The sequence below is a fragment of the Mesoplodon bidens genome (assembly GCF_964165515.1).
Source record: "Mesoplodon bidens genome assembly, chromosome: 7".
NCBI lineage: Eukaryota > Metazoa > Chordata > Mammalia > Artiodactyla > Ziphiidae > Mesoplodon > Mesoplodon bidens.
The window spans coordinates 111,103,383-111,121,843 of NC_138164.1; the positions used below are offsets into that span (position 1 = coordinate 111,103,383).

General features: G+C 61.1%; 1 protein-coding gene across 2 annotated transcripts; it reads right to left on the bottom strand.

Annotated features, from left to right (window-relative positions):
- Window positions 1–1,242: 1,242 nt before the first annotated feature.
- Window positions 1,243–11,229, bottom strand: CLCF1 (cardiotrophin like cytokine factor 1). Of its 2 annotated transcripts, none has more exons than XM_081239825.1 (3): window positions 10,742–11,229; window positions 4,537–4,703; window positions 1,243–2,680 (listed from the first exon to the last, which is right to left on the bottom strand). In XM_081239825.1, the coding sequence occupies exons 1-3, from the start codon at window positions 10,755–10,757 to the stop codon at window positions 2,186–2,188; spliced, it is 678 nt and encodes a 225-aa protein (XP_081095951.1). In that variant the 5' UTR covers window positions 10,758–11,229; the 3' UTR covers window positions 1,243–2,185. The 2 variants fall into 2 exon arrangements, with proteins under 2 accessions (XP_081095951.1, XP_081095952.1); XM_081239826.1 differs by lacking the exon at window positions 10,742–11,229 and adding an exon at window positions 9,497–9,568.
- Between the last annotated feature and the right edge of the window lie 7,232 nt (window positions 11,230–18,461).

Sequence of the window (18,461 nt, forward strand, 5' to 3'; positions counted from 1 at the left end):
CCCGCCCACAAGCAGGTCCTGTTGCTCCTGCACCTACACTCCCAGCTCCCCCTCTTCTGGTGGCTCTGCACTTGTCACTAGCTCCCAGTGCACATGACGTGAGCGTGATTTTGTTTCTTATCAGCTCAGGTAAGCTCGCTCTCTTCCCAGAGAGATTGCAGGCTCTGTAAGGGCAGGAGCCACGTCAGGCCTTGGACTCCTTTAGGCTCTCCAACACCAGTTAGCACGGTGATGGGCAGGTAGTTAGGTCTTTAAAATATTTGTTAACTGATTGACATCACCATCATTTGTTACTTCCTTCGCTTAGGGCACTGTCTCCAGGAGGCCCTGGTAAAATATCCCCGTATTACCTGGGAGCAATTAGCCCATTGATCTACCCAGTGGTTCTTCACTAGAGCGTCCTGACACGCCAGACATCAGTCACCTGTGATTACTGATCGCCGCTGCCTCGGCCAAGCATCTTACCTTCACTGTTTCTCTTATCCTTTCCAACGTTCTTATAAAGGTATCGATTATTCCCATTTTACAGATGGGGAAACTGGAGAATAGAGAGCTTTAAATCATTTGTTCAAGGTTACTCAGCTGGTAGGTTATGGACCTGGCATTTGATCTTAGGTCATCCCTCAAACAGCATCTGTCCCATTTGCTTGCAGGCCAACATGAGTTTCTCTCTCTCCCCCTAATCGGCTGTTTTATGTTGGAGAGAAAAGTGTAGAGTCACAGCTGAGACTTGATACTTGGCCTCAGTCTGTCGCCCTCCCTGGGAGATGAAGGGTATTGAGAAGGTGAGGGTCACTGCTGAGGGACTCCGGCAGCTGGCCACAGGTGGGTGTCCTGGGGAAGCTGAGGGCTAAATGCGCGGGGGTCGGAGAGAGCACCGGAGGGCAGACAGCTGTGCAGGGGGACAGACCTGTAAGACCACTGAAGTAAGCCGGAGGAGTGAGGTAGACGAGCAAAGGCTGGGAGGAGGAAGGTAGGCGACAGACAGACATTTGGGAGGACGAGAGGAGGGGGTAGGCGGAGGGGCAGCAGCAGAGTCTGCTGTGTTCACGTCTTCCCGGTGGACACAGGGGAGAGCGCCTCTTCCCCAGCTCTTGGCATCTCCTGAACTAACCCTTGGGCTTCCGGCCCTCCACCAGCAGGTGTGGGGGGGGGGAGGGGGGAGGAGGCGGAAAGGCCCGGAGAACAAGGAGGAGAGCCAGGGGGCGGGGCAAGGCCAAGCAAACAGCTGAAGTTCTGGGGCAAGCATTTTATTTGTTAATACAAGAATAGAAATTCTGCAATAAATATCATCTAATAAATAACATCTCCAAATAAATAAATATTAATACAACAAACTTAGAGTCATGAGTGGGTGGGGCTGGGGGGCAGGGCCTGGGGGAGCTGCCCCCCCACACCCCGAAATGCTACTGCAATGTAAACTTTCAGGAAGTTCTGTGGCTGTGGCTATGGCTGCCCTCCCCAGCCTGGGCAACCCACAGATACCCTGGGAAAGGGGGCGGAGAGGAGGCACCCTGGGGCTGGCAAGAAAATTCAAGGCAATGTCCTTTTGGTTGCCACCCTGTGCCACCGACTGCCTTGGGGACCCCTGGGTCCAGTCTGTCCCTGCCCCTCTGCTTTCAGTATTACCTCCAATGCAGATCCCACCTCTTCCATTTTTGATCCCATCTCTTCCTGTTTGGACTTGCCACTGTGTTTGTTTCCTGAATCGGATGTATTGAGTTATTTGGGGGTAGGGGAGCAACACCCATCTAAGGAGAGCAGGGCAGCCAAAGGGCTTCACCCCAGAAAGGCACATGCGATGGTGGCCCCCTCCCTGCCCTACAGGCACGCTTCCTGGCAGTGCCACTTGAGGGGCTGGGTGGGCACTGGCAAGTGGTGGGCAGGGAGCAGGATGCTGTGAGAGCCTTGCACCAACTTGAACCATTGTGGGTTCCCTTGAGCATCACGTCCTGTGGAAATGGGATGGGGCCTATTGCACCTCTTCCCCAGACCCGTAGGACTTAGGGAAGCGGGGAGGGGATGGGCCTTATTGCATCACACCCTCCTCCCAGTCCAGGGAGGGCTAGAGGCTCATGGCTTCTGTCTCCTGGCTCAACAAGTGTTGGTGTACGCGTTTCTCACTCCCAGAGTGGGAGCAGGGCTTGAAGGGGGAGGGGAAAGAGACGGTGGTAAAGGTCAGGGATCAGAAGCCATGGGCCTCCAGGTGCAGGGTGACCGCGGCTGCCGGAGGCTGCATCTTCTTCTTGAGCCGGTTGAAGTCCTTGGCCGAGCGCCACAGCCAGGTCTGCAGCTCCTTCAGCAGCCAGAAGTCATCCATCTTCTGGAGGAAGTCACTGTGGGCAGGGTCAGGGGTCCAGGTGGGCTCAGTCCCGGGCAGAGGCTGGGGCAGCGGGTAGCCCAGAGCTGCCATGACGCCCGCGATGCTGCCCAGCAGGCCCTGGAGGCTGGTGCAGAAGTGGGCCAGGCTGCGGCGCAGCTCGGCCGTGGCGGCCTGGCGGTTGAGGCCACGCAAGTAGCACAGGAGGTGGCTGTAGGCCTCGTAGTTCTGGGTCAGCCGCAGTCTGTCGTTGAGGCTTCGCCACACCTCCAGGTTGACAGTGGCCCTGGGCAGAGTCTCCGCCCCGAGCCGAGGTGGGTTGAAGTCAGGCTCGTTGAAAGGGGGGCCCAGGTAGTTCAGCTGTGAAAAGGAGAGGGCGATGGGGAGGGAGGGGGACGGAGAAGCCAGCTCGCCTGCCTGCCGGGAGATACCTGCTCCCAAAGCTGCTATTTCCTGTGTCCACTGACACCGGCCCCACCTCCGCGCTAGGCCTCTGTGTTGGTGGGCCTCCCCTAAGTTTCTCCAGGGATGTCATTTGCATGGAGGTGACCGTTGAAGCAATGGGGGTGATGAGCTCTCCTATGGAGAAGTGCAGAAAGAGAATAACACGCAGCAGAAACTCAGGAAGGACGTGCTGATTGGCTGAGAGTACCAGCCTTGGGAGAGCGCCCACCGTGGGGGCGGGACAGAGAGGAAGAGGAGCCACGAGGACCCAGGAGGCCAGGCTGCAGAGGTGAAGGTGGACCAGGAGAGTCAGAGCCAAGGAGAGGAGTTCAAGAAGGCAGCAACGCTCAGCAGTGGGGCTGCAAAACAGAGAGCGAGGAGAATGAACCTTAGAAATGCCATTGGGTTTGGCAAGAAGGAGGTGCCTGACGACCTTGGAGAGAACCGTTCCCGTGGCCTGGAAGCCAGATTGCAGGGGGTTAAGGAGTGAGTGGGTGGAGAGGAAGTGGAGGCAGAGGCTGCAGACCACTCCTTCAAGAGATTTGGCAGCCCGGGGAGAAAAAGGGTCGGGAGCTAGGGGGGTAGCAGTCAAGCAAAGGTTTTCTGGACGGGAAACCAGAGAGGGAAGAGCGGGTGGAAAGGCAGAGGGGCCCGTGAGCATCCGAGCTGCCTTGGGTGGAAAGGCAGAGGGGCTCCTGACCATCTGAGCTGCCTTTGCCCCTTGGCACGCATGGTCCACCAGCTGAAGGGCAGGGGACAAGGTACTCACTAAGCCCCCAAAGAAGCGCTCATAGGCGCGAGGCTGCAGAAGGAAGAAAGTGAGGCCATCTCAAGAGTTGGGCAGGAGGAAGGGTACCGAAGACAGTCTGGGGAAGCGGAGAGAGCCTTGCCAAGCCTCCGGGGAGAGGCCTGGGGCCCCGGGAAAGGGCGAGGGAGACGGTTCAGCTGGGAGAGAAAGGGAGAAGCGGGAGAAGCGAGGGGCGAGGCCTGGGATAGGCAAGGGCCCGGGGGAGGTTCCCACGCTGACAAGCACAGAGACAAACTCATTTCCTCGGTGTATCCTGGGGCCGGAGCCAGCTCCCCCCGCCACCCTCCTCCCCTTTCTTTCCCTGGCTCCAAAGTAGGGTCTGGGATGTGGAAGAGGAACACGGGAAGAGGGGCCAGTTCCCCACGGTCCTCGGAACCCTGACCCTCCTGCCTTCCCTCCTGGGCTCTCTGAGCATCTCTGGACCGCCCCCAGATCCTTATGGCACAGCTTCCAACCGCACCCTGAAGCCCCTGCCACTCCTGGCCTGGGTTCCCTGCAGCCCCCTTCCCCCAAGTCCCCCCTAGGAGGCCCAGCTAGGATGGGAGAGGCAGACAGAAGGGAGGCCCATGGGTCCAGAGCAGCAGGGCCCCAGGTCTGGGGCAGAGACGAGCTGGAACACAGGCACGGGAGGTGGGGCCCCTCCATCCCCACCCAGCCCCACCCGTGCGCGAGAGACACCACAACACGGTGTAAACAGAGGAGACTTCCCCGGCCCCCAGGGGGAGGCGGGCGGCTGGGCCCGCAGCCAGCGGGGCGATGGGCCAAGGCGGGTGCGAGGCCTGCCCACATGCCTAGTCCTGGGGCCAGGGATGGGGAGGAGGGGCACCCTCCCTAAGAGGGAAGGGCGGGAGACAGGCCCTCCCCATCACCCCATCATTCACCAGGACCCCCACCGGTTGGCCGCTCTTCCCCCACTCCCATTCTTCACCCAACTCCCAGCCCCTGAGCTGCCCTGGATACTCACATAGGTCCCAGCCAAGCTGCGGAGCTGGTGCTCCAGGTAGCGGGTGAGGTCATAGGTTTTCTGGATGGAGGGGCCAGGCCCCGGGTCCCCTGTGCGGTTGAGGGCTGGCACCGCAGGGAGGTGCCAGAGCACGGTGCACAGGCACGCGAGCATCCCCCACGAGTCCCCTGTGGACAAGACGGCGAGAAGCGTGAGGGTGGCCCGGCCCGGTCAAGGAAGCTAGCTAGCAGCCCCTCAGGTGTCTGTCCCCACCATAGGCTGGGAGGGGGTGAGGGTGGACCACCAGATGGGAGGTGCGGGGAGTGGAGGAGGGGAGTGTTCCTGGCCTGAGAAAGTGTGTGCATGGAGGCATGTTTGTGTCTGAGGAAGAGGACTTGGCCTGTTTGTCTACCAGGAGGTACTGGAGAGTATTTGTGTTTCAGCTAAGTCGCTATGTGTGCCGACATGTGTATGTGTGTGTGTGCACGTGCGTGCGTGCGTGTGTGTGTGTGTGTACATGGGGGACCAGGCCAAGGGACTGCGGATCAGAATCAGTATTCCCAGGTTCCAGGTGTACCTCGGCCTCCTCTCCCACCCTCCGGGTCCCACTGCAGCTTAGGGGGAGCCAAGGGGTTGGGAAACAGCACGTGTCAGAGCTTCAAACTGAGAGAAGTCAGCCCTGAGAGGGGCGCCCCAGAGGCGGCCACGAGTGGGAGTTGAGCCAGAGGCAGGACGTAGGGTCAAACCACCGGGGTCAGAGGCAAGGTGGAGCTGTGGACCGCCAGGGGCGGGCTGAAGGACACGGGGCTGGCTCTGGCAGGCGGTGGTGGGTACATTCTGGGATTTGATTCCCGGGTGTGGGAAGTGTAGGATCGACTTAGATTGAAGATTTAGTGTCACCCTGAGAGGCTGGCTGCAGCGTGGAGATCCGCCCCATTCTCCTCTAGGGTATTGGATGGGGAAAATTGGGACCTGAATGAGACCTGGTGATCAGCCTGCAGCGAAGAGAGGGGGCAGGGGGAGGGGGGGGAGAGAGAGAGAGAGAGAGAGAGAATATGATGTATCTGCCAAGAAGGACTTGTCTGCTGATGGTGCTGGAGGGTTTGGGCCCCACAGGATACCAGAGGCCAGGGGGTCATTGCTGTGAGGACAAACTAGGCAGTTGGGAAACATGATTTTCCCAGCTTTTAGGTGAGGTCCAAGGTCAAGAGCACTAGGCCAGGATTCAGTGGGCATTGGGACTGGCAGTGGCCATGAGGGTTAGCGTAGAGTAAGGCTATAATTGGCATTGAGCTAGGTTAGGTTTAAGGACTGGGTTCCTTTCAAAGCTTCAGGTTAGTTTATTGGGATTTGGTTGACTGAGTGTGGTTGAGGTTTGTGTCCAGCTGGGGGATGTGGTTAGGTCTGGGCAGGCAGAGGGTTGGCTGGGGCTAAGGTTTGTGAATCTGTTGATTTAGCTGTCAGATGGGGTGATGCATGGCCTGTCAGCAAGAGTAGGGCTAGTTTGGGCTTTGAGCTTGGGTAGGTGTGAGATCACGAGTGATTTCTTTCTTCTAGTTTATATTATATACTGTCAAATTTTCTACAATGACATACGTTGCTTTGATAGAAATTAAGTTGGATGGGGGGTTAACAATTTGATTGTACTTAAGATAAGTGTGGATTTAAGAAAGGATTAAGACTAGGTAGGTTTAGACTTAGTCATAACACTGGGTCAGGGCTTCAGCGAGGGTTACAAACGCGGAGGGGTTTAGGATTCACACTCTATGGAATGTCTCTTACAGAGTGCAGGGCTCAGGTGGGAACTTTTGCAATGGCGCAGCTGGTCAGTCCTGACTCTTTCATATGCTTTACTGGCTGGCTTCACTGACAGAATGCAGTAGCAGGGCTGCCACTAGGCTCAGGAACCCTGTCCTCTCGGGTGGAGGGCTCTTGGTTCGGGGGTGGGGTGGGGTGTGTGTGTGTGTGTGTGTGTGTGTGCGCGTGTGTGTGTGTGTGCGCGCGCGCGCGCGCCCCACCCATGTGTGTTTTAGGACAGAAAGCAGGATCAGGCTCATAACTGCTCCCTGGGGAGACAGGCTCCCCGTTTCCTCTTCCCCATCTGCAGCTTGTGGCTTCCCTCCCAAGCGGTCCTTTCCTCATTCTTCCTTTCCACCCCTAGCTCTTGCTGACCCTCTGAGTTCCTTCCTATTCTCCGTTCTTCACATCCCAACACAATTCCAGGCCCTTCTCCTCTGCTGCCTTCAGCCTGGCTATCTGGTTGAGTCACCTCCAGGATCCTTTGGGTACAATGTGGGGTTAGTTTCAGAGGCTGGAGACCTGCTGAGGTGGGCAGCGGTCCTTGCAGCCTTGAGGTAGCTTTCAGGATTGAGTCTGGTGTCTTCTCGCAGTTAGTGGCAAGGCCGAGGGTCCCAGGTGAAGCAGTAGTTGAGCACTAGGCTCGCCTCTTTTCCCCACCCTGCTCCGGGCAGCCCTGCTAGCCAGTTCTGGGACTGGGCTCTGCCTGGCCCACGGTGGGAGAGGGTGGGGGTCAGGAACCCAGCTCTGGGCCTTGTTTGCCCCCTCCCCTTCTGGGCCCTGCGGGACATCCCTGGGGAGGATTGGCTCCCTATACAGGGACAGCAGGGGGAGAAGCCTTTGGAAACACAAGAGAGAAGTCATCTGGGCAGAAAAACGGCTCGTGAAATTAACCAGACGAGGCCGGTGTTTCCAGGAATATTTCAGTTCTGAGGTAACTGTGTCCCTGAAGGCTGGGGGGGTGGCAGGAGGGGGAAGCTGAAGGAGCTGCGGGATTGACCCATGGAGAGAACCAGAAAGAGGGAAGGAGCCTCAGAAATCCAGAGGGAGAAGAGGCCAGGAGAGGAGTAAGGTGACAGGGCTCTACCCTCTATTAGGACAGCCTCCACTCTGGGCAAGATGTCCTGTATCTTAGGCAGCAAAACTGAAAGCCGTGTGGGGCAGGGAACACCTGTGGTTTAGTCGAGAGCACTGGAACTCAGCACAGCCCGCCACTTGCCTATGTTCCTAGGAGGGCAAGCCCAGTGGGCATCCTGGAGCCCTCACATCCATCCTCCTCTCCAGGCTCATGGTGTGCAGGTGGACCGGCCACCGGGGGCTGTGTCCTGGGCCCCCTCCCCGAGTCCTGGCCCCCCGCCCAGCCCCCGCCCCAGCTCTGCCTCTGGCTGCTGCCCACTGATTGTTTACATCCCGTCTTCCCCTGTGTTTATAAATCCAGCTGAGCACGTGAGGAGCTAATGAGAGCAGCTCACGTTTCCTGCTGCGGCCCCCCCACCCCCCATCCTGGCCCCCACCCGGGCCAGCCCCTAATTCCATCCAGATCCCTGGGCCCTGGGAACCGAGGCCCCCCCTCATGAACACACACACACACACACACACAGACACACAGACACACACTTAGCCCACGCAAGAGCATGGCCACCCTGACACAGCTACACAGGCAGGCATACCCGTGTACACGTGTTTAGGCAGTTGCCCCCTCAGCCTGTCTCCCCCAGTCTGACCTCACGCAGTGAAGGTAGGGTGCTCAGCAGTGCAAATACGCCAGGGTAGTCAGGGTGGGTAGGACAGGTCAGCCAGGAGACCGTGCACCTGGGATTGGTGGCTAAGAGCCATCAGCCTAACAGGTAGGAGCGGGGGAGGCATCGCAGAGCTCCAGAGGTGTTGGGCTGAATGTGGGAGCCAGAGGAAAGGCCCCACCCTCAGGCCAGACCAGGACCAGCATCCTGGTGACCTTGGAGGGGTCTGTTGAGGTGCACTGAGGGGACGAGCGGTTTAGGGGGTGGTGGGTCCACTGTGGTGTGAGATCCAGGAAACGGCCCTGGGGGTCACCTCCCAGCCCCCCTTCTCAGGGAAGGGCCCAAAGAAACAGCCCATCTTTCCTTGTCCTCTAGGCTGGCTGCCCTCCCCTCTGTTCCTTCTCTCCCTTCCATCCTCTCCTTGGTTCCCTATCCCCCAGGCAACTGAGAATCGGCTTAGTGAGTGGGTACACATGGGCCCAGAAGTCAGGAGACCTCACTTTGTCACCAGCCCATCTGGTGACTGGGCTTGTGTGAAGGGGTTGCACTGTGCATGTGAAATTCCAAACCACGTGATGCTCCATCTCTGCTGTGCTCTTCAGCAACCCCCTCCCTGCCCTTCTCGTCCAGCCTAAATGACAGAAGAAACTGAGGCCCAGGGTAAAAAAACAGATGGGCAGGCAGCCTTCCAGCCTTGTGGAGTCCGTTCCCACCCAGGAGTTGGGCTTTTGTTGGAGCAAGAGGGTCCGGATCGTGCTGCAAGAGGACCCTGGGTGGAGCGGGGGAGCTGGGCAGCCAGCAGAAGGCAGGCACGGGGGGGGGGGGCAAAATGAAGGAGATAGTCCGGCAATTGTGTGGGTGTGCTTGAAAGGGTGTTGTTATCCAGCGGGTATGGGAGGGGCTCAGAGGGAACGAGCAGGAGCCAGGGTGTGAATAGGCAGGTGGGATTGTGGGGAGGAATGTGAAGTGTCACTAATGGAGTAGCTGGTGCAGAGGGGTGGTGTGCAGAAGTGTGAACGGGCCCAGCGCAGGGCTCTGCCAGGGGAGAGGGAGCCATTACATCAGTTGGGAGGAGAGACTTCTGGGGCTGCTGGGTGACAGTTGCTGCCACCTCTGCCTGATGCCCGTTTCCTCCCCTGGTTGAGTGCCTGGCTCCAGGGCAGCGAGGGTGTCTGAGCCAGTGGGGGGAATGGGTCTGATCTGTCAGGGGGATGTATCCCTGTGTCCTACGGTGTGGGGGGGGACAGTTGTGTGCTCCTGGAGCCGGGAAGGGGTCCGTGGGGACAGTGAAAGCTCAGAGGTCTCAGCCTGTATGGGTCAGGGTCAGAGAGCGCCTGACAGAGGAGTGGGTCCAGTGCCTCCAACCACAGCCTCTCTCTGAGGCTCGGACCACTCCTGCCGAGCCGAGCCTCCAGCCCCCTCCCCTCCTGGCAGCCCCCTCCTACCCCAGGGGGGAGGGCCAGGCCGGGCGCAGGAGGAAACAGGGACGCGTCCTCTGGGATTGGGAGTCTGGGGAGGGCTTCTGGAGCGCAGTGTGGAGTTGCTGGGAAGGAAGGTAGGGAGAGCAGGGGTGAGGGGACTCTGGCGAGGCCCGGGGACTTGGGGTTTCCCTCGAGGGGCTCGGCCCGAGAACCCCGCCGGCCCCCCCCACCGGCGGTGACCTCTCGGCCCCCTCCCCGAAGCGGCGGCGCCTTCCCCCTGTGTGGCCCCCGCGCCCCCGGCCCCGCCCCCGGCCCGCTCGCGCCCGGTCTCTCCCTTCCCGGCGGCGGGGGCGGGGGCGGGGTCCGGGGCGCCGGGCTCCGGGCTCGGCCGGGCCGCTGCCCTTTCCCGCGCGTCAAGTCCCTGCCCTGCCCGCCCGCCCTCCCGCGGGCCGCCGGGGTCGAGCGGCCGCTGCCTCCGCTCCCCGGCCGGTGACAGACTTTCCTGCCCGGTCCGGCCGGGCTGCGCCCGCCCCCCGCACTAATCACTCCCAGGCCACGGCGGGCCGGCCCGGGGGGGCTCGCTGCCGCCTCCCGCCCCGCCGCCCGGCCCCTACCTGCCGCCGGCTCCCCCGCTGCGGGCAGCATGGTGGGCTCCGGCCTCGCGGCGCGCAGCGAGGAAGCCGCGACTCCCGCGGCCCGGCCCGGACCAGCCAGGCTCCGCTCTGCCCTCCGCCCTCCTCTCTACTCTCGCCCGCCCTCCTTCCCGCCCTCCCCTCCCGGCGGGCCGGGGAGGGAGAGCGGCGCGGCCCGAGGTGTCGGCCTCTCCTCGCCTCCCGCCGGCCCGGCCTCGGGCTCCCCGTGCCTCCCTCCCTCCCTTCCTCTTCCTCTCCCGGCCCCCTTCTCCCCGCGCGCCGCGTCTCCCTCCCACAGCCCCGCTCCCGCCTCGGACGCGCTCTCCCCGACTCTTGCGCGGGGCTCTCTCCTCCGGGATCCCGCGACCCCGCCTCGCCGGGCTCCAGGTGGCCGCCTCCCAGGTCTGCGGGTCGCCGGGGCTCCCCGCCGAGCGGACTCAAGGAATGCCGCGTCCCCGCCCGGCCCCTCTCGAAGGCGCCCGGCCGTGCCTCCCCTGGCCCGAGCCCCGCTGGCGGGGGCAGCGCCCGGCTCCCAGGCCGGGCCCCGGCTCGGGACTCCCGGGGGGAAGGACTGGAACCGGATCTCGCGGCTCCCGGGCGGGGGCGGGGGCCAGGGCCTCGGACGCCTGGCTCCTACCTGCTCGGAGGTCCATGGGGCTGGGGGCCGGGCGGGCCGGGCGCGGCTCCTCTCCCGGAGGCTGGCGGAGTGGGAGGGCGAGCCGCGGCCCCGGCGAAGCTTTAATAATCCCATCCGCCAGGCCCACTCGCAGGTTTTTTTCGCTCGGTTTCGGATTTTTTTTTTTTTTTTTCGGTGTGGGACATTCTGCAAACTTTTTTTTTCTGACGTGTAAAGCTGTAACCACAAATTGTAGCGGCCCTCCCCGGGGTGGGGGGAGGAGGGGGGAGGAGGGAAGGGAGGGCTTCTGGGGCTCCTCTCCCTCCCACAACACCGAGGGGGGGTGAGGTGAGGCGAGGCTGCGGCGGTACCACCCTGGGCCTCCTGGGGGAGGGGGCGCGAGGGCATCAGTGCTTCTGCAAACTCCCAAGAGCCAGGGGAGTGAGCCGGCCGCTCCTTTTCTTCTCCCTCGGTGTCGGCCCGGCGCGCCTGCCCCCTGCCCGGCGGGGTCCCAGCTCTCAACCTACCTCTGCCTCCACGTCTCTAACCTTCCCTCCCCCCCTCCCCCTCCCCCTGAGTAAATGCAATGACACATCCTCCCAAATGCCAGCGAGCTGGCTTCGAAGCAAGTGATGGTGTTTTTCCTGCTGCCCTTTGTCTGGGCTGACCGCCCCCCTTGCCTATTGTCCCGCCGCCTGTCCCATTTCCAAAAGCTGAGGCTAAGCGAGGCTCCGGGGCTGGGGCAGGTGACTAACCGGCTCACAATGCCCCGTGGGGGGCAGGAAGAGCGCAACACAGGCCCACTGCCCAGCGTGGAGGAGAGAAGAGGGCACTTGGCTGAGGGTTTTTCCCTCAAGTTCACAGGGTTCTTCATTCTTCTTCCCAGCCGCCAGGAGAGTGCTCATGGGTGGGGGATTTGTAATTCATTAATCAGCACGAGGCACCGGACCAGTTTCAACACCAGAGGCTTCAGGGGTGACTCAGCGGGACCGCTCGAATTCAAGGCGATGGACAGACCAAGAGTCCCCACTTGTGAAATGCTTCCCCAAGAAGCCATTTGGCTATCTCCTGCCTTTGGGGTTTGGGTTATAGGTTGTTTTCCGGCGCTGGGGTAGCGGTGGTTTGAGTGTGGAGTGCTCTCCCTCTGTCCTTCCCTCAGGCCTGGGTTGGGACTTGCCCGGCAGGATCCCTAGAGGACCCGTAGCCTAGACCCTCCCTGGAGGGTCTCCCTTCCTCCCTGTACAGAGGGCTGCCAAGGAGCGTGCAAAGGAAACAGCTCTCCTCTGGGGGCCTGCAGACATCCCCACTCTGTGACTTTTCCTGGGGGACGGTCATCTGGTCTCCAAGGCTTGAGTGCCCTAGAACCGGATGGCCAATTAAATCACTTGGTAATAAGTTGCTTTTGTTGTTGTTTATTTCTGTTTCAAGGAGGGAAAGGTGGTGGGCCAGACCTGAGAGGTGATTCCTCTCTGGAATAGCATCAGAGCCTGCGCTCACCACTCCTGCCCTGGGCCCCCTCTCCCCCCCTCCCCCAGAAGGAAGGGCACCCTGCCCGCCCTGCCATAGCCCCTCCAGCCTGTGGGTCAGAGCAGGCAGCGTGGGCATGACCAGCGCTGGGTTCCCAGGGCAGCTCTTCCCTTTTCTGCACTTGGAGAACTGGGATGGGGGGGGGTAGGGGGGGGGAAGAAGTTTGTTTTCAATTACCTCACTGGAGTGGGACAGACTTTGTTGTTGGGTTTGTTTGGGGTTTTTTTTTCCCCCCGCTTTCTTTCATTTCCTAAACGAGGAGAAAATGAGCTGAGAAAGGGGAGCTGGCGGAGGGTTGGGGGCAGGGGATTTTCTGGGGCGTCAGGAGCAGCTCTGATGAAACCTGCCTTGGAGGGGCCCTTTGCAAAAGTGCTGGGGGGGGCCTCCCTCCCGCTCCTCCCCCAGCCAGAATGCCGTGGAGTTTCAATGACATTCTTGGTCAGTGAGCCCGAAGATCTTCTGATGCCCAGGCCAAGGTCAAGGAGGCAGATGCCCAGTGGGTGACTGGCCCTGAGGCTGGCCAGGAGGTCCCCTAGCAGCCACCCTTTGAGAGGGAGGGAGCCACAGAAGGAAGGGGAGCGGGAGGGGGAGAGGGGAGCCTCTCAAGTCCTTCTCCCCTGGTGTGCAGCCTGCTGCTTGTGGAGAGTGTCTGCACAGACAATGTGGTTTGGATTTGGCTGAGCCCCTCAGCACCTTATAAAGCACCTTGCTGAGTCAGGGAGAAAGCAGCCCCAACACGGGAGAGGAGGAGGGGCCAGGGGAGAAAGGGGAAAGAGGGAGAGGGGAGCCGAAGGAAGGGGGGGGTGCTGAGGGAAGAGGAGGGAGAAAAGAAGGGACGGGGCAGGAGACACAGAGAGGAGCGGACTGCAGTGGAATGGGAGGAAAGCTTTCCATGCCCTCACTCACCCCCGCCAGCAAATGTTCACCTCGGGAGTCGAGAGAGAAAGCCTCGGTCTGCAGGAACCGAAGGCTGTAGCTCTGAAGTGGGGACCCAGACCAGCTGGGTGCAGGGACAACTGGCTTTCCACACAGCCCCGGGCTTGATGCCGTGACCCTACAAGCTGGGGAAGTCGTGTTCTCCCTCTGCCTCTTGTCTGGACTTGCATCCCTGCCCTCTCCCCTCACCTGGCGGGGACGGGGTGGGGTGTGGGGGGCAAGCCTCTCCCCTCCCCCATCTTCCCCACTGCCAAAGGGAAAATCAACTCCATCTCCAAGCTGCCAGTGCCCCTCTGCCATGTCTGGGCAAAGGCAGCAGGCTAGGAGCTGCCAGTTGGTTTGGGGTAGGGGCTAGAATAAAGACTGTGCCTTTATTCTGCCAAATCCCAGAGGGGGCTGGGCTGAGGGAGTTTCGGGGAGAAGGGAGCAGCAGAGCAGCGAGAGCCCCTCCAGCCTTTCTGTGGGGTGGTGGGCGCAGGTGGCTGCCCTCTGATTCCCAGCTGGGGACCTTGGGGAAGTTCCTGCACCCCTGTGGCTCTCAGAAAGGGATGTTTGTTCGGGGGCCCTGCCAGCTCTCACGATCTGGGATTGCTGCTGGGGACAGGGCAGAGGTTAGAGGAGACACTGGCCCCCTGAGCTCCGGCCCCCTGAGCTCCAGATCCAGGTATTTCCTGAGCCCTTGCTGGGTGCCAGGTCCTGTAAAGGACAGAGAGACAAGGAAAACCCACCCCTGCCTGCAAGAATTTCACAGTCTTGTGACAAGGGACACTCATTAAACTGAGATCAGAGGATGATGAGGGAAGGCGAGCTCTGGGAGGAGGTGGAGCTTCTGGGTGGAAATGTGGCTGGATGGCAGGAGGGGCAGTGGCAGCCAGCCACAGGCCGAAGCCCCACGGTCGGTTGCACTGGGTGTAGCTCACGGGGCTGCCTGCAGTGGGCAGAGGACAGAGGGCAGGACTGGGAGTCAGGATGCCAGGCCTCCAATTGGGCGGTGGGCCTTGGGACAAGCCCACCACCTCTCGGCGGAATGCGCTATGACCACCTCTGCCTCTCTTCCCATGGGATGGTGGGAGTATCAGTGAGCTGATGAGGAGGATGCTGTTTTGATGCCCTCTCTGGCCTTCCAGACTTCAGTCCTTACCATCCGCAGGGGGTAGCAGGTCAGGCCTCAAAGGGTGTGTCTGGGTAGGGGGCAGGGCTGGCACCCAGAGACGACTGAGCTGCCCTCCAAGGGGCTGGGGGTGAGTCAGTGTTGGCTCAGGGACAGGCTAGGGTTCCACCCCTCCCTCCTGCCTCCCCTCCTGCCCCCATAACTGGCATCCCCAGGGAAGGCTCTCTATATGCCCAAAAGGCCCCATGTCCCACGCAGATGCAGAACTGGCATTGAAGGGGCCCTGACCCCTGGGGTGTCCAGGGAAGCCTCTGGTCCGGTCCCCTCCTGGTGGGTGAGCAGGAGTGTGGTATTGGAGAAGCCCACAGAGATGAGTAAGGACATTCACTCATTCACTCATTTGTTCACCAAACATTCCTTGAGTTCCTACTCTGTGCCAGGTGCCAGGGACACAGAGAGGAGGCCTAAGAGGCCCTGGGGTCGAGAGGCAGAGGCTGGCCTGTGCGCAGGCAGGAGAGGCAGCGGCCGGCCCCAGAGACTCCGCCAGCCTGCTGCAACGCCTGGCATTCCTTGGCGACATGCTGCTCCTTTGCGCCTCTCAGGCTTAACTCATGACAGGCGTTGATTGAAACGTACTGAGCTCTCACCACGAGTCAGGTTCTGTGCTAAGGCTTTATGTGAATGATTTCATTCCGTTCTTACAATAACCCAAGAAAATAAGAACTGCTGTTTCCCCATGTTACACACGAGGGGACTGAGGCTTGGTAAGATGAAGTCACTTGTCTAAGGTCACACCAGGAGGTAGAACCAGGGCTGGAACTGAGGACCATTTGTCTTCAGCACCTCGTCCTCTTAACTGCCCCCACGGCCACCTCGCCCTCTTAACTGCCCCCACAGCCACCTCGCCCTCTTAACTGCCCCCACGGCGGTGCAGGCGCGCAGGGACTCTTGAAAGGGGAAGAGGCTGGATGTGGAGACGGCAGCGCGTGCTGAGCACCCCCTGGCTGTGAGGCATCTAACCTGGGGCACGCCTGGTCTCTCTCTTCAGGACACGAGCATGTTCTCTGGGACAGAGAGTCCCCATGTGCCTGGAGCAGGAGACCTGGGCTCTCCTGACCGCGACCTGCCACACGCGACTGACTGGGCCAGCCATGCCACGTGGCCCTCCTGGGTCGGTGAGAGGTGCCAGCCCGGGAGCACTCAGTCCCCTCAGCTGGAATTGTAGATCCCGAGAGCAGAGCAGTGAGTCTGAATCATGGAATGAGCACTGAGCTGGAAGGCAGACGGCTGCCTGCGCACAGAGCCAGGACAAGGCTGTACCTCTTGAGGGCCCGACCGACTGTGTGGCCTGCAAAGCGAGCCGCCGGGGACTTGCACCCCGGGAGGGGCGCCCCTCCGCCGCTGCGCACGCGTGCTCCAGCGTGACTGTGCAGGCGCAGGGGCCACCGAGGGCAGCAGGGGGAGGAAAGGCGGCGGGGAGTGCACTTTCCCCTTTCTTCCAGGGGCAGGAGCCCAGAGGGCCCTGCCTCACCCTGAGCTGGCTGTGATGTCAGCGGAAACCCCGGGGCCAAAGGCCTCCTCCTACCTTAGCAATAGCCCTGCATCCCCCACCTACACCTGGCCCAGCTCAGGCCTCCCGAGAGAAACGGCGCCCACAGCCCCTGCCTCCCAGCCGAGGAGAGGAACCAGGTCGTGCCGCCTGCCTCTCCCCTGCCCTACCTGGGCTCGCTCCCCGTCTGCAAGGATGTCAGGGTGATGGCTGTGTGAGGAGGACAGGGGCAGGAGGGATACCCTCAGGGGCTCCACCACCACCCCAGTCTGCCAGGAGCTCCCCCGCCATTCTCCGGGATGTTCCATTGCCCTGGACGACCCATGCCTCCGGCTCTGGGACTCCGGCACCCCGGCAGAGGAGCGGGGTTACCTCTCCCTTATCCTGCAGGAAGATCCTCATCCTGCCCTGCTGAGTCACTGCCGCTCCTCGGCTCTGACCCCTCCTTCCCGCCGGCCTTCCTCCTTCAGCCTTCTCAACCTTTCTCCAGACTGTCTGCGTTCCACAGGGGCCCTGGGGGGGGGTCCCTGCACTTGGCACCTCTGGGGGGCTGTCCCAGCACTGCTGGGAGCTTGACAGCACATGGGGGTGCCGCTCCGCCTTCACGAGCTGTGTGACCTTGGGCGAGCCACTTGACCCCTCTACACCTCAGTTTTCTCTTGCATAAGACAGGGGAGATGATAATGGTGCCTTCCTCAGTTAACACAAGTCAAATCTCTGGCACTTAACGCTCGACAAGGTTAAATATTATTATTATCCGCCCTTCATGCCCTATCCTTCCATCTCTGCTAATGATGTGCCCCGACCCCTGCAAGCCTCCGTGTCTACAAGTCTGTCTGTCTGTACCTACTCTGTTCTTTCCATTCTGCCTTCTTCCTGAGGCCTGTCCCCAGCACCCCCATGCTGACTCCCCGCACTGGGCACAGACACAGAACTCTTGAGAGTTCTGGAATTGGGCCGCTGCTCAGCTTTCCTCCAACGATAAATGATCCTGAGCACCTGCTTCGGCATCCCAGATAGCCTCCTCTTAGGGGGTCAATGTCTTGGAGGAGGGCCGGCCGGAGCGGGGAGGAGGGACACAGGGCACAGTGAGCTCTGAAGTGACCTGGGGAGACAGCCCACCCTGGCTGTGCCGGGCGCCAGGCCCCATCTGTCTGTGAGGAGCTCGCCGGGCCCCAAAGCCTCCTTTCCGAGGTCCACCTCGTGATCCTCAGCAGAGCACCCTGAGCACGTGTCAGTTTCAGCCGCTGACAGCTGCACAATGAAAATTTCATTGTTAAGTGAAACAGGGACTCAAGAGCTCGGACAGGTGTGAGAACAGCTGTAGTGCCGAGAAGGGAGAGGTCAGAGGTCAGGGGGATGTCAAGGGAGACTTTGAGGGTGGCTGGGGACAAGCCGAGCAGCCAAAGTTGGGGAACCACACCTGGCCTGGAACCGGTTCCTGGGCCGGGAGGAGCTGGCACTCGGGCCTGTGGGGCTCAGTCACCCCCCTCAAGGATTTCTGAAACACCTTCTGTATGTGCCCGCGGAACAGCGTGGTCCTACGGAGACCACACCCTGCCCGCCAGGGGCTGGGGGTCTGCGGGGACAGAGGGAAGATGGCTCCAGAGCCGCCCCACTCTTAGTGGCCTCATCCCCGCCCTGCCCCCAGTTCTCTGAAGTCTCTCCTCCTCACCGCCCCCGGCACTGTAGGAAGCCCACCTTGGCCAGGGAGGATGGCTTCTGGGCCCCTCCCTCCTTGGGCGCCTAGCCCCGTGTTGGACACCGAGCTGGGACCCTCGGGTGCCTGCTTGCCCTCCCCAGGGCAGGCTAGCCTGGTCTCTGTGCTGGAAGCTGGGACTGGACACGGTGTCTGTCTCCCTCTGCTGGTCCCTTAGGGGACAGCCAGGACAGGGCGCTTTCCCCAGAGCGGGTGGTCCCATGGCTCCCGAAACAGCGGTTGGCGAGGGATGGGGGCACTGAGGAAAGGGCCTGGGGGCTCAGGCTGGGCTCCAGGCTGTAGGAACACCACACTGCCGCCCGGGCCCCCTCGGCCTCGAACAGGGGCCCCGAGGAGTGGTCTCAGGGAGGCCAGGTCGCCTCCCTGATGCTTTCCCCACGGGCCCGCAGGCCACAAACAGCTTCCTTCCCTTCTAACCCATGAATGGAGCTGTCATCCACAGATTTATCTAAACCTTTTGTGAAGCTATTTATACTTCCAGCCGAGACCACATCTTGGGGTAATGAGTTCCATCGGAGTCCTCCCCTGCTGGGTGAAGCACGCTGCCTTTGATTTGTCCTAAACTTACCTCACTTGTGCTCCAAGGGGGCCCTGTAACTCCAGCAGGCCAGGTTTTGGTGAACAAGCCTGAGCTTCCCCTTCCCATCTGCAGGTTTAAAAATTCCATCCCATCTCCTTCCACCTTCAGCCCTGCAGTCTGAAGGGACCTGGTCTCTGACCTGTGCCTGGGGCCTGGCAGTGCGGGCACAGCCATGACCTCATGCCAGCCTCCAGCAGCTAATGGGTCAGAGGGCACACCGAGGGCCCAGAATCACGGGGCGTAGAATCAAAGGGCGGCACGCAGCCCCGCCTACACCTACGCCTCTTCTTGGGGCTGACTTTTACCCCAACCCTAGTT